At 50.5% G+C, this 15,702-nt stretch overlaps 1 protein-coding gene across 7 annotated transcripts in view; it reads right to left on the bottom strand.

Moving 5' to 3' along the window:
• The window catches only part of DOCK11 (dedicator of cytokinesis 11), an 81,135-nt gene extending 67,023 nt beyond the window's left edge, over positions 1-14,112 (bottom strand). For 6 of the 7 annotated variants that reach the window (XM_032701996.1, XM_032701989.1, XM_032701992.1 and 3 more), the window contains exon 1: positions 13,930-14,079. In XM_032701996.1, the coding sequence (XP_032557887.1) occupies positions 13,930-14,031 (102 nt within the window). In that variant the 5' untranslated portion in view covers positions 14,032-14,079. Of the gene's footprint in view, positions 1-13,929 lie in introns of all 7 variants that reach the window. The other variant, XM_032701995.1, reaches the window with a different exon arrangement.
• Positions 14,113-15,702: the final 1,590 nt, after the last annotated feature.

Genomic DNA, 15,702 nt, shown 5'->3' with positions numbered 1-15,702 from the left:
CAGGGGAAGCCAATACCGAAGTACAAAGAAACTGCTGCCAGTCCAGCAACAAAATCAATCCATTTCTGCAGGAGAAACCGTGCAGCACTGTCAAAGGCATCCTGTGCTCTCTGGCACACACACAGCAGATATTCACCCAGGGCAGGCACTGTGATGCTCCTCAGGCTCCTCTGACCTCCTGTGGAACAGCAGCACTGGCAGGTTGGAGTGAGCTGCTCTCTCCTGTGGTTCCTGTGGATGCAACACCCGAGCACACTCAGCAGCAGCTCCAGCCCAAAGCATCACAGCCCACTGTGCTGGGATAAAAAGCAAGACCCATGGGAAATACCTCATGTAAAACATAAACATGATTTTAAACAAGGATAGCAGGAGAGTAGTGCACCTTCCCACATAAGCCTCTCTTTAAAAAACCACTGGTTTGAGCCCAACACACCAACAGGGGCCATGTGGAGCACAAGGAAGAGGATCATCTGCTGTGCTGGAGACCCCATCCATGCTGGGTCACAAGGCTGCACTTGGACAACAGCACAGGCAGAACAACAGCCTGTCTATTGGAGTATTGACTCTCCACCACAAGCAACTTGGCTGGCATTTTAACAGGAAATTCAATGAAATTACTTCAACAGAAACATGCCCACAAACACCAACGCAAGGCTCTGCCTTTGGTCAAGCACGAGCACAAAGAGCCTGGCACAAGGGAAACCCCCAGTGAGGTCCTTGTCCTCAGTGCCCTGCCCTCTGACAGCCCGATCCCAAAACCCTCCGGACAGAAACGACCAGAGAGAGAGAGCAAAGGAAAAGTTCAGCAAAGAGGGAATTACCCATTAACAAAGAGGGGGAAACTTCAGAAGTCAGACTGAATTGTCACCTTTCTGTATCCATTCGCAAAGCCTATAAAATTCCTCATATCTGCTTTATAAACAAAGGCTCATGATGACAGCTGGGGATGTTCATGCGGGGAAGTATCGGAAATAACATTTCTATTTTAAACTTTTAGTGCCTGAAAAACAGTAGCCACCTGTCTTCTAGTGTTCTGCATTTGAATACCATACAAACATGCCACTTTGTTATATGATTAATGTTTTTCTGAGGTCCTTTTCTCCCAGAATTACAACAGGTATAACCCAGGTGATGTGAACATTCAGAGAGTGAAAGAAAGATTTTTTTTAAAACAGCAGCCAAAGGAAAACTATGAGAAAGCTTTTGTATTTTCAGTCCTTTCAGTCTGTCTCTCATTTTAAGCAATATCCAGAGAGGAAAATGGCAAAGCCAGCTGGTTTGGCTCCACTGTAACTGGTTTGATGGTCACTTTGCAATGACACAAGCCCTGCGGTGGCTGCCAGCACACGTTATCTGTTGCACAGAGGAAGCCCAGCCCAAGAGCTGCACCAGGCTCGACTTTCACTTCTCATGGCACTAACAGCCAGCACAAACACTCACACAGCCCTGCAATGCTTCCTCCTGCCTCCCACTGAAAAACTTGCGGGTTCGGCAGCACCCGACACGTGGTGTTTTCTCACAACCTCAGAAATGAAGCCCTAACCAGTGTGTACATCCACTCCAAAGCAGCAAGACAGACAACTGAGATGAATATTAACAGTGCTGGTTCTTTAGAGTAGTTGAAGAGAGAAGAGGAAATAGCACAGGCCACACATACATCTAAATGTACACATAAATACATATATATATATCTCAGAGTGCCCAATTGTTCCCCAAATTTTAGCGACCATTCTACAACCTATTTGCTGCCTCACCTGTTGCAAACCTGTAGTGCACTGACATGGAAAGCCAGGCAAAGCCCAAATTTTAAAACAAATCCTAAAGGGCCAATTAGGTGAAATACAACAGAAAACAAGAGGAAAAGTCAATATGGGGAATTAAAAGCTAAAGAGGGCGGGGAAATGGAAGCATACAACTACCCTTTGGACACACTTATAACAGTCACATCACTTCTGAGACAGGAAACAGCCCTGGGCAGAGGGATCACTTCCCACTGCAATATGCAATCTGGAGATGTGAGGATACCTCAAAAACAGGAGAGAGAACTCCCTATTTTCTTATTTTGCTCATGAAACCTTACAGTACATGGGAAAATTAAAGGGATGCCTGGGAACTGAGCAAATTCACTTGGCAAACTGTATGGGCATGTGGAACTGAGCAATTTCTATCCATAGAAAAGCTCTCCCACAGCCAGGGATTTAGAGATCAGGTCAGGGCAAACTCAAATTGTGTGGTCTTTCAGAGTTTTCTTTTTTTTTTTAATTTCAAATTTGTGACTGTTCACTTTTTCCACCTCCACTGCACTGCCATCCGATCCCATTTCCACACTCTCACTCAAGCTTGCAGGAAGGCTATGGAGCTTCATCTACAAAATCTGAGAGTCATGGATAATTCATCATTCCAGGATCCTGGGCATAAGAAAGAACAACGAAAAGTGGTAAAACCCGGGTTTGGCCATCCAGCACCTGGAACCACCCTGTGCAAAGCCAGAATAAAGTCTGTGCCCAAAAAGTTTGCATTCAAAAGCACAGGAGAAAGGGAAGAGATGGAAACAGACATCAGGGGAGGAAGGGCAAGCAGGGAGACAGTGTGAGTCAGCACATATGGCAGCAGTCGCAACACGACACAGCCTTGCTGCTGCCAAGAGGTTTGTGGGCTTCTCAGCAAAGCCACATTTTGGGAAGAAATCAGCAGGGAGGCAATGAGGCAGCTCTCAGCAGGTGATGGGGAGCTTGTGCCCATGAGCCTGCTGCAAACCCAGCACGCGGCTGGATGTGGCAGATGCGCAGAGATGGGATACGGTAAAACCACAAGGATGAAAAATAGTTGATAAAGCTGGGTATGAGCAGGCCAAAACTATTTTTACACTGGCCAGAGAAAAGGAAGGTTAAATAGACAAGAGGAAAGTCCCAAGAGGAATCCTGGCTGTGCTGAAGACACCAAAACACTGAGAGACCACAGGGGAAGCATCTGCACCTGGGACAGAGAAGAGGGACGGGCTGTAAGGTGGGCATGCAAACACACGAAGCATCTTGTGAAATGGAAAGGGAGGGAAATCTCACTAGAAGGAGGAGGAGCAGGGGAAGCAGGAAGATAGAAGGATGTCAGGAGCTGGTCCAAGGTGGTACAGGGGTGGGTGGGATAGGGAATGTGGGTTTTGCTCACCTGGGGATGAAGCTGTGCAGGGGCCACATCATGGGAAGCAAGACTTGTGTGAAGGCTGGGGCTGTGTAGCTGGGAGAGGCAGGAGATGGAGTCAGGGAGACCAAGGTGGAGAAGGTGTGTGCTTCAGACAGGAGAGGAGCCCCATGGGCAATCAGGAAGGGAAGAGGTGAGGAGAAGGAGCCTGACAGGGAGTGATTAGGTGCCAACATAGCTCAGAGCAATGCTCTGCACAGCTCTCCATGGACAGCAGGTGAGCAGCCCCTGAAACAGCTCCTGACAGCTCTGATGTGCCACTGCCAGGGCCCCAGCTGCCCCACGGGCACTGCCTTCTGCAGGGCAGCCTGTGCTGCACCCCACTCCCTGCTCACCCAGGTCCTGCATCCCAGAGCAAAGTTGGCAGAAATAACTTGTAAGGATGCTCACAGCAGGTGGATGCACACGGATGTTTTGTGGCCCTGAGCACCAAGAGCAAAGCAGGACACAGACTTGCACAGGCTGGACCAAAAGACAGGAGCAGATTAGTGGCATGCCAAGCCTCCAAAGGCTCTCCCCACCCTGCAGCAAACAGATCCTCCCTCAGGTAGTGTGGGCTCCCCAGCAGTTGTTAGGTGATGCCTTCAGCAGGGTACCTCAGCACCTCCTTCTTTCCTTGCAGTACTCATCCTACCCTGGAAACAAATGCTTCACCAGCTGTGGCCCAGGAAAGCAGACTCTCCCTTGCCTGGTCCACAGCACCCCCAAAGCAAATTTCAGGGCTCACTTTGTCTCTTTGTCACCCAGAAATGGGTACACGTGGCAGAGGAACCCCAGTAGCTGGACAGCAGGAGACACAGCTGCAAATGCATAATTTCCAAGGATCTCATGAGACAGGGGTCTGGGTGAGAGTCCCCATGCTCCCATCTTCATATAGGAGTTATGTGCCAGTCTGTGCCACACTCCAGCTCTAAATGCAGCGCCAGCAGCACAAGGCTGCTGTACCCCACTCTTTCCCTGCTCTGTACTACATGGAGATAGGCTGTGTCTGACAGGAGCTCTAAGAGAAATAAAAAGCCATGTGGCAGGGAAGGGGAGGATGGGTGCACAGTCCTGGCACCCTGCAAGAAAACACTTGCAGTGGAAATGACTCACTCTTTCCATCTGAAAGCACAGAGCAAAAGCCAGCCCCCTCTCCTATGCTTCCCTCCACCCCACTCAAGTTCTGTGCAAACCAACCCACACCTCTCCCCTCCTGCACCGATGGTCCTGGGTGGCAGCAGAACCTCATTTTAGCACTGCAAATGGCAGACTGGGTTCTGGCAACCTGGATGTCTCCTTTTTCAGAGTAATGCCCAGTTCTCTAGCGACAAAGTGCCTGCAGTTATCAGCACTGTCTCTGAGAGTGGTGCAGCATCAGTGTGAGACATCAACTTGGAGAAGGCTTGAATGAACAGTCAAAAAGTTGATGTCAGTGTAGACAGGCAAATATTTACCTGTCATTATTAGGCCTAGCAAATAAAAGAAATTCAGCCCTTGAAGTGTCTTCAGATTGGCTTAGAAATTACAGGAAGTCAGGATAATCAACAAATGACTTTTCATTTCCCTTCCATTTACTCAGAAGTGGACACCACACTTCACAGCCTTTAGCAGATCCCATTTTGAAGCTGAGTTCTGCAGCCACAAGGGCCAATAACACTGTTTTTTTCCTGAAAGCTTGAGATTCTTGCATAATCACTTAAGCAAAGGAAACAGAAAGCAGTTGCATTGCAATGAAGCAGTGAGAGTTCACAGCCCAACTGTGAGTGGTTCAGCCTAGAAGGCAGTGCTGCCACTCCAGCCCACTTGCACTTCATCTTCACACATCACCTCTGAAAAATGATGCCTTGAACAAGTGCAGAGTCAGCAGAAAAGCACTGTTGGTAGCTGGGGGCAAGGCCCATCTCTGGCATGAGCCAGCACTGTTCTTGCACAGGCAGTGGTTTAGGACAAGTATCTGAAATAGCTTTCAGTATCCTATACCCCTGTGCTTGACCTTCCTCAGGACCTCTGAATGCTTCTGTGTGACAGACACCAGTGTCAGCTCAGTACAGACTCCTACAGTGTTTCCACTCCCCAGGCACAGCACCTGAAGTCCTGAGTCCCTGCCTGCACAGGTACATCCTGGCACACATCCAGCCCTTCTCCTCGAGGAGCAGAGGGAGGGATCAGAGCAGCTCTACGTCAGCCAAACTGCACCTGCATCCAGCTGAGCATCTGCCGCAGAGCATGAGATGTGAAAACACGTCACAGCTTTGATTTTCTCCTCCAAAAATAATAGTGTTGATAGAATCTGGCAAAAGGGTACTGGTTTCTGTGGGACAGCTGAAGTTCTGCCAGATAGGACTCCTCAAAACATTCTGTAAGCACAGGCATGCTAAAAAAGGAAAATAGTAATTACAATGACAATAATACATGTTATTTATTTAAATTCTTAACTGGAACATCCCGAAGTGCTTTTCAGATGTCACTTGTATTTCATCATTTATTTATGTAGTATCAGTTTTATATTTAGCATCCAGTTCCATAATAGCCAGCTTCAGAACATCTTAAAGCAATTAATGGCACATAAGCAGAACCCCTCCCTTTCCTGTCTGTCTTAAACTCTTGTTTTTCACTAAGAAACCACTTGCATATGGGGCCAAGCCAACTGCGCAGCTGCTGCCCGAAGGCCAGGAGGCAGAACACTCCTCATCGAGCTGGGACGGGGTGAAGAGACTTGTTCAAGCCCACAGAGCAACACTGGGGAAAAATGGAGCAGGAAGTTACAAGATAGTTTTGAGTTGCCTCAGCAACACAGCAAACACCCCAGCAGTGCAGTCAAACCCAAAGATGTCAGCGGTGGTTTAAGCAGCTCAGGAAGTTGTTTGTCTCAGCCTCATCTATGCTCCCTTTTCTGGCTGCAGGCACTGGATACAGGTGCAAACAGCTGCAGCAGCTGCAGAGTTAAACTCTGTTCTCCCCAGCAAATGCAGGAGGAGCTGTGGATGGGCTCTGTGAGGGACGGGCTCTGCAAGGCTTCAACCCACCCATAGACAAAATGCTGCTGTCAACAGAAACACCTCAAAGTTTCCCCAGGTACAGACATCCATACAAGCTCCAGCATCATGCAACAGGACAAGGGAGTGCTCAGGGCTCCCCAGGCACAGAGGGAAAGGCAGAATTGTGAGGAAAACCTGTCTGAGTCCAGCACAACTTTCCTGGAGCACCAAACTGCCATGGAAAGTGGTTGTCTGTTGGCAGCTGGGTTTGCCTCCCTGAACACCAGCTCTGCAGGCATTCAGCCCACTCCAGCCAGTGCTATCACCTCCCTCCAAGAGACGGAGACTTCCTTTCCCTCTCCCAACCATCTCTCTTCTACCTGCCCCTATCACAGACCCAGCTCCTGCCAAGCCTCTCATGTCCCCGTGCCCCTCCATCCCTTTCTGGCTGGCACAACACTTCCCTCGAGCCCCTGCTCCAGCTAACCCCCATGTCCCCAAGGACTGAGCCACAGAGCCATGGGCTTGGCAGGCTGACAGAGCCCTGGCAGACATGGAGTCAGTTGCCATCCTGAGCTGTGGCTTCCTCCAGACCTCTGGGAGATGTGCCCCACTCCTCACACAGACACTGCCATCCAGCCCACATCCCAGGGTCCTGACTCCTGCCAAAACAGGTACATGTATGGCTGCTACGGAGCAATGTACAGCACTCTGACATCACCAGGTCCTAACACTGCACAGGGGAGATTTTTCTGGCCCCACCCATGCAGTGTCCTCACTCTGGGGACAGAGGGACCAGGCTGCAGAGGGGATGTCACCCAGCGTGGAGCCAGGAGCAGGATGAGAGAGCACTGTGGACCAAAACACACAGGGTCTCCTTCCAGATGCAACCACTCCCCAGGAACAGCCCTGTGACAGGGGATATTAATAGGGAGAGAAGAAACTGCATTTCAGCAAGAAAGGAGAGAGGGGTGAGAAAGGGGTCAGGAAGAAGCAGCCCTGACCCCATTAGAGAAGCAGCGGGAGGCAGGGAAAAACTGTAAAGATAAGTGAGGGCTGTATTGAAGGAAAGAGGAGCCAGCAAAGGGAGAGCTTTGATTTGTACTTTTTAAGGGAATGAAAGAGATGGAAAGAGTTGGTGGCAGGGAAACATATTCCAGCATTGTTAAGATGACAGCAATGGTCACAAAGGTATATGAAACTACTCTTTTCTTCCTTGGACAAAGAAGGAGTGAGGAGGCCAATTAACTGGGGATGCTGAAGCACACGTGTGCCCCATGCCTGGCTGCTGTTCAGCTGCTGTGTGTGACCGTGACTTGCATTCTCAGGCCACAGAAATGTCAAAAGCTTTGTGCATTTTCGCATCATTAGATATAATAAATCAGCATGCAAAGGGCTAAGTGAAATGATGAAAGAGCCACCCAGCTGCATATAGAAAAGGACACTACACTATACACTACAGCAGGCAGTCCTGGTTCAAATGCTCGTGGTCCTTGGGGGAGATATCTGCAAATATCTCCAGATACCAGAAGAGGCTGAAACAAAGCCCAGGAGCCATCCCCCTCACTGGATTCTGAGTGCACCAAATCCCCACTGCATTGCTGGCATTAGCTGCAGGCACCACCACCAACCATCTGTTCCAGGCATTTCACTGCATTGACAATGGTGGGTCGGGGCAGATGCTGTCAATGCAGGGACACCTGCATTTTTATGATACTGTCCTTGGCACACAACAAACCACTCTCTGCCTAGCCCAGCAAGTGCTAAAACCTCAGCTAACAAAATGCAATAAGAGGTACACACACGTAAGGCCTGGATGCTTTGTTCTTCTCCTAGTGCTTTTCCTATAATGGGTGGGAGGACACACACATTTAAATGATGACTGAGGAAGGGTAAGATTTAGTGCCCATCAAAAGCTTGTCATCAACTCCAAAAGCCTCGAGAAATGGATACACTGACTGGAGCTCATCCTCTGGCAGCCATTCCTCAGCACACAGGCATTCATGGGGAGCAAGGGATTGCCCCATCTCTTCTGGACTGGGTATCAGTAGGAGATATGCCAGAGATTTGGCCACAGATACCTGCAGAGGTCACTTGGAGTCTTGCTCTTCTCCACCAACCCATGCCCCTCATCCACGCCACAAGCGGTGTGAGCTCAGGCAGGAGCAAACCCGGCCACTTCCCTGGCACACGTTGCCCAGGGCCATGCCACGGCACTCAGCCAGCACTGGGCTAAATCCAGCCCCTCACAGCACACGAGCCCCAAGTCAGGAAAGCATGTGATTAATTCCAAGAATGCGTTTAAGCATTTTCTTGAATAAGCCCCTGTGAACAACGTTCTCTCCGCAAACACTTCCACAGAAGCCACCCCAGCGAGCTGTGGTGGCCGGCTCTGGAGGCACCCGGCCACAGTAGGCAAATCCTGCCCTGGCTGAACCAACTGCAAAGCTCCCACCCACTTACACAGGGGCAGAGTTTCCTCCCATGGCTCATATATGTCTCCTTCTCTATGTAAATTGTGCAAACACAGCATGTTGACAACCCCCGGGGGAAACATGCATATATTCCGTGTCTCTCTTGAGTGCCAAGATCACTACAAACGCTGCATATAAACAGGCTTCACATTGATCAAAGTGAATTTAGCTTATTAAAAGAGGGCTGTATGCAGAAAGCTGATTTCCTCTGCATGAGCATAAATTGAGGCGCTAATAATATAGTTTAAGCTGAAAAAAAAAAAAAAAACACAGAAAGAACAAAATGCCTTTTTGCCTCCAGTCAAAACCTTCTTAGTATCACTATTAGGGCGCTTTTTATCTCCTTTTTATAACTGACTGAAACTGAGCCACCCATATGAACCCAGCCCAGCCAGGATCAAACAAAACCCATCTCCTCCTGGCACGCTGCCCACCGTCTCACGGTGAGGTTTCAGGGAGCACATCCCACAGCTCCACATAACACAGAGAGCAGACACTCGCCTTGGATACCTCTGGATGGCAAGGATCGATGCAGTTGTTTGCAAGCAGAGGTTCTCCCACACTGCAATTGCTGGGAGTTCCCGTGCTGGCAGAGGTGTGGCCAAGAGCTGAGTGTGCCTGGGTGCCACCAAGCTGTGCCCTGGGGTGCCTGGAGATGCTCCACTGGGCTGGCTGACACTCAGTGTGGGCAAATCCTTTGCAGCTGCTCCTTCTCAGATAAGATACTCTGGCTCTGCACCCTTTGTAAATTTCTATGGTAAAGCAGTAAATGCATCTTTAGTTAATCTGTATAGAACTGATCTAAAGAAAATCAGAGTAATTGTGCGAGACTTAAAATTGCCACCAGATGAGTAGGTTTGGCAGCACTGTGGGAAAATGCATCATCTGAGTTTTGTCAAGTGCTTGCTGCTCTGATCTCGTGTCTCCCACACATTTTATTTCTCTGTCACGACACAGAAGATGACACCTCTGGAAAACTTGCAACTGGCTTGAGACACAGCTCTCTCCTTGCAGGAGCTGAGCCACTGCTGAACATCACTCCCAAAGAGAGAGGGGAGGCACAGGGAGACTCTGTCTCAGTTTTGGCCTTACAACCACACAGAAGCAAGTGACCACGTGCAGCTGATCTGATCCTGAGGCAGAAAGAAGAGCCTTTGCTATTGTCCTGTCAGTGCCACAACACCTGAGATCTCATTCACACACATGTGCTCTTGAACAGCTCAACTCTATGATGCCCCACTGCACTTCATGGAGCGAAGGAGAGGTGCAGAGGCACCTCCATCAGAATGAGGACCACACACCTGAGCACACATGTGCATCCTGCTGGCAAGTGTCTGAGCTCTGTGACTGCTCAGGTCCCACATCAGCCAGTGACTTGGAGCAGGGTTCCCCTGCCCTGCTGCTCAGCTTTCCCATTATTACTCAGCAACATCCTCAGTGTGGAGAGCATGGGAGGAGGGAGATTGCATTGAAGGTCTGAGCCAAAATCACCCATGTCCCTCCACTGGCAAAGGTCCTGGCTGCTCTCTTTGAGCTCTAGCCCAGGTGCCTCTCCCAGGTATCATCAGCACTTCAGCTCTGAAGTTGCACTTCTAACACAGTATTGTACTGTTGGTGCCCCAAAGTTTAAGTTGCAGGTCACCTCTTGGTTAAGAATGGTTTAAGTTATCACACTCGGGCTTCGACTGCTCCTTTCTTTAACCTAATCCTAAAATTTTCCTTTATCTTCTAGCAAGTCATTTATCCCACCTGCCAACTAATGCTTTCACTAAATTTGTTTGTTTAAACAGTGACCTTGTTTGTCAATTAGTCTGCCAAAACTCCATCCCCAGTTGTAATCAGTAGCGCACATCAGGGAGCATTCAAAGCTGAAATTGATACAATCTGCCCTGCAGCTTTGGGCAGAAACTGCACAGAGAGAACCCGGGTTCCCACACACCCCGCCTGCCTGCAGCACCCCAGGCACTCCTGATGCTGCTCTGCAGGGCTGTGTCTGCTTTCAAGGGATTCCCACTGAACTCTTTCTTCCGAGCCCAGACCTCCCCTCCACAGCCTGTCTGTGAATGTGATGCAAGGCCAGAATGACAGCTGGGACACTGGAAACAGCAGCAGAGCCCAAAGTGAACTGTACTTCATCCTTCCCCATCCATCCCACAGGGCCCAAAGTGCTTCCCAGCTCCCCAACACAGCCTGTTACTTTCACTACTACAGCTCCAGGTTACAGCTCCGTTTAGACCATGGCAGGAACAACTCTAACTGCATCCTAGCAGCTGGTCCAAAGGGCAATGGGTGAACACAGGTACTCCAGGACACCTTGGAAAGGGACAACCTCCCCTCACTGCTGATGTCCAGCCACCACCATATCCAACATTTCCCTTTCACAAGCACAAAGGAGCAAAGCCCTGCCAAAGTCAACAACCAAACTCCCACCAACTTCAGTCCAGCTCTGCAAACCAAAGAGAAGCATAAATACTCTCCTTGCACTAGAGAGTCATAAATGGAAAACCAGGAACAGAAATAAGATGACACAGGCTTCACTGCACCTGCAGGGCAGCACTTTTGGAAACGCAGTGTTGCAGACATCACTCTGGCTCAGGCTGGCCATGCAGGAGCACGGCGCTCCTGGCTGGAGATGCATCTCCTTTAATGCACAAATTGTGGCTCTCTATAGGCTGACCACTTCCATGATGTTAAAAGCTTTCTTCACTGAGATGTTTTCATTTATGAGTATTTCATTCACTGACTACAAATGTCTTCTTACTCCAGACGGTTCCTTGTCTCGAGGAGTGCCCTGAATGCCCAAAGTGTTGAGCTCAACCAACACACTGAAAGAGCCCTATAGTGCCCACTCCTCCTGTGGATGAAGGTGTGTGCTCTGGAACCTGCAGCATTAGCTCTGCTCCCCATTCCTTCATCTCATCCATGCTCACCACCACAGATCCCCATGCTTTCAGCTAGATTGTCCCAAGGCAAGCAGACAGACAAGGCACCTGACAGGATTACAGAGGGACAGGCAGGGTGTCCCCCAGGGCCTGAAGAGCATTAAACTACTCACACGCTTTTATTGACTTTTTATTGACCTGCTGTGTCCAGGCTGCAGGAAGGGAATGGGATCCTGCCAGGCAAAGTCTCTAGTGCAACTCCAGTCTGCTTCAGAAAGTCCCAGCTCGTGGGACACACAGCACCACATGGTGCCAGTCTGCTCCATCCAGTCACCAAGCACCAGCCCCTGCTCCCCACATATCCATGGGCCATTGGTGAGCTCAGCACTGCCTCAGGGTGAGGCACAGCTGGGACCACAGCCTGCTGGCACACTCCTCATGCTGGGCCCTTCGATCTCCCCCACACTGCCCATGGCAAGGAGGATGCAGATGGGTAGGGGATGTGCACCATCAGCACCAAGAATGAGCCTCACCTTGGGATCAGGATCAGAAACTACAAGCTTTCAGTCTCCCCCTCTCTCCACCATCATTTCCTGGAATCCTCTCTGCACCCTCCCAACAGCCAGCACACCAGTGCACAGGCATCCCTTCATCAAAGGATAATGCACTAATAACAGATGGAGAGGAACCACCTTTTTCTTGGAATAACCTGAAAAGCATGAACCTTAACCTTAATTACTGAGGGTGGCAAAAACACCATCTGAGACAGTCCTATAACCTTGTGCCAGCTCCGTCCCCACTCCTTGATCACTGCAGTGTCTTATGGCTCTTCCTAGTGATGCAGAAGTGCTGGGATTTATCCATTGCTATTGAACTGCCAAAAGCAGGAAAGTCTGCCAAGACCTAGGGATCAGAGACACCTGCCCTCATCCTCCTTTGGCACTCGGCTGCCAACACACCAGGCAGCACAGCAGCTCTGGGGATTTGCTTGCCAGAAAGACAGAGAAGTTGGCAGGGGCAGTGTGGGCAATGAAACACTAGAAAGAGACTGGATGCTGATGGATGCTGAACTCTGACAGCTTCTTCGGGTTCCTGTCAAGATTTTATTTATCTTCATCTGCAGTCCCACCCATCCCTTCCCTTTCTGACACTCTCACTCACCCCTTCCCTCCCTGAGCTTCCTGGTACAGGTGCCAAGTAACCATCTGCCTGTAGGATAACAAAGCTCTTCTGGTCCTATACACACAATTTCATTTTTAATCAGAGGTTCCATCAGCTTGTACAAAACATTTGTCTGTGTGTATTGTTGATGAAAGAGGGAAAGCAAATCACATGTAAGCCCATAAGGATCCCTGAACAATCACATATTGGAAGCAAAACTAGCACTAGGAAGTCAGAGTGGATTATCATCATGGCTTTTTTACAGTTTTAGAAATCAGTAAATTTTCAAGAAAACTCTGTTTTTAAAAGATTGTTCAAACCCCTCAATTTGTTTAACAGCATTAGCCATTTAATCTAATAGTAGAGAACTAATAGGAATTATTCCCTGAACTTGTACTGCACTTTCTGCATATTCCATTGACTAACCTTCCTTCCATCAGTGTCAAGGTCAAAGTTGATTACATGCTGGAGTAATTCAATGAACACCAGTGCAATCCATCCAACAAAGCCCTGGGAAGCTGTGAGCTGACCCCAGCATCCTCCCAGGGCACAGCGCTAACGTTTGCACAGCTGTGAGCACAACAAAGACAACCTGCTGCAGCATCCCACATGCGGGGATGAAACCCATCGGAAAACGCACGTGACGTTCCCCCCAGACATTTGAGCGCGATTCCCGGGATATTGCGGGCTCCCGGCTTACGCCAATGCCCGTGCCTCAATCTCACCTTGCCAGGCCGTGCCCTTCAGTCTTGCCCTATCTATGTGCCAGTTTCACGCTGCCTGCACCCCGTGGAAGGTGGGCTCTGTTACCTGTTTGCTCAGTGCCCTGCACCGACAGATTCCCGTTAATTCTTGTTCGCACCACCCAGACACTAACTCACACCAGGTGGATAAAGTGCCGCTTCCCTACGCTCCTCTCAGCTTTGAGCGGTGCTGAGGGGCGCGGTGACGGCAGGTGGGATGGCACGGCACAAACACACGGAGAGGATCCCAAAGAGGGATCCCTTCCCCATCCCCTGCCTTGCCCAGCCGCGCCCGCCCATCTCTCGCATAGCGCTTCCCAAACCCTGCCCCGCCGCGCCCTGAGCATCCCCCGCTCTGCCCAGCGCCGACCCAGCTCTGCCCCTTCTCCGGCCCCTGCCCAGCCCCTTCCTCTTCCTCTCCCCGCGATCGGCGCATCCCCTGCCCAGCTCTGCCCCTTCCCCGGGCGCCGAGCGGGACGCGGGGCCCCGCCCGGGCTGTGCCCGCGCTCACCAGCACGAAGGAGCTGCGCACCGCCTCGGACACGCTCTGCCGCAGCTCGGCCGCCGTGCCCGGCTTGCTGAGCCGCTTCGTGAACTTCCTCACTTCCGACATGGCGACATGGTCCGAGCCGAGCCAAACCCAGCCGAGCCGAGCCGCGGGCTGGTGCCTCTTCGCTTCCCTCCCTCGCTGCCGGCGGGCGCGGCCGGGCCGGGGCGGGCGGAGCCGCGGGGCGGGACCGGGAGGGTCCCTGCTCGCCCCGCCCCGCCCGTACCCGCTTTGTCCCCGCCGCAGGTGCCCCCGGGCCGGCCCCGGACTGGGGCGGTGCCTCGGCCCGGCACGGCCGGACCGTGTCCCCGCTCACCGCAGGGGATGCTCCCCGGTGGGGTCCGCGGCCGCAGCCCCGGTTTGCCCAGGCAAGGGCACAGGTGCCGGGGCTCACCCGAGGGCAGCAGCCTCCGGCTGAAGTGGCTGGACACCGAGAACAATACCCCGCGGAGGGTCGGTGCCGAATGGGACACCGGTCCGTTTGGCTTGGTGGTCTCCGTGTGGCTCTGCCCAAGGTGCGTCCCTGCTCTGCCGGCTGTTCCTGCACGGATAAGGTGGATCCAGGGCAAGATCTTTTTACTGAGCATCTCTGTTCTGGTTGTGGCTGGGATAGAGTTAATTTTCTCCACGGTAGTTGGTATGGGGCTGTGTTTTGGATTTGTGCTGGAAACGGTGTGGATAACTAGAATGTTTTCGTTACTTCTGAGCAGCCCTTAGAGAGTCAAGGGCTTTTCTGCTCCTCACCCCAGCCCACCAGTGCAACAAGGAGGTGGGAGAGGACGCAGCTAGAACAGCTGACCCAAAGGATATCCCAGACCACATGCCATCATATTCCTGGTATAAAGCTGGGGCAGAAGGAGGAAGTGGGGACTTTCAGAGTGGCTTCCTAAGTCACGCCTGCTGGAGCCCTCCTTTCCTAGGGATGGCTGAACACTTGCCTGCCCATTGGAAGTGGTGAATTAATTCCTTGTTTTGCTTTGCCTGTGTGTAGGGCTTTGCTTTACCTATTGAACTATCTTTATTTCAACCCATGAGTTGTATCACTTTTACCCTTCCAATTCTCCCAGCCCCATCCCACTGGGGGGAAGGGATGGAACAGCTGGGGCTGAGTTGCCATCAGGGATTAAACCAGAAAATCTCCAACCTATAGGGTTTGCTACAGGAAAGTGCTTTGATGAGAGAGGCCACAATCCCCTGTGCTTGCCCAGCTGCAAAAGCAAGAAGTAAGGATTTAAGAGAAGGTTCCTTAGGACTTAATTCCTAATCCTTGTTACTTTGTCATTGTACACTGCTTTTAAGGATGGTGATTTTGAAATTACAACAGAGAGCCACTGATCCTTTGTTTTGTACATTAAAGCCTTATAATTTTTTTTACTTATTTCATTGTGTTGTATCTTCAGAGCAAGATGCTGAATTGAACAGAGTTGCCATATAGTCATACACTTGAGGAATTTACACACATTGTGCCATATGGCTGATTAAATACTATCTACAAGGATCTCACTGGAATTATAAGCACGCTGTAAGTCACACAACATATAGAGAAATTGTTTTGATTATGGGAGCCAATCTGTAGGGGGTAATGAATACAGCTATTATGATCCAAACCATTCAAAAATGTTATTTGTGACTTCTAAAGCATGCAAGCCAGTTATTGTTCTGCTTTTTAGCAGTTCACTGAAGGGGCAGCAGACACCATTTCATATGAAACATTGCTCTGATTTTTTACACCAGAGG

Source organism: Chiroxiphia lanceolata, chromosome 14, assembly GCF_009829145.1.
Source record: "Chiroxiphia lanceolata isolate bChiLan1 chromosome 14, bChiLan1.pri, whole genome shotgun sequence".
In the NCBI taxonomy this organism is placed as follows: domain Eukaryota; kingdom Metazoa; phylum Chordata; class Aves; order Passeriformes; family Pipridae; genus Chiroxiphia; species Chiroxiphia lanceolata.
The sequence above is the reverse complement of the archived record's forward strand: the minus strand, read 5'-3'. Positions and strand labels throughout refer to the sequence as shown.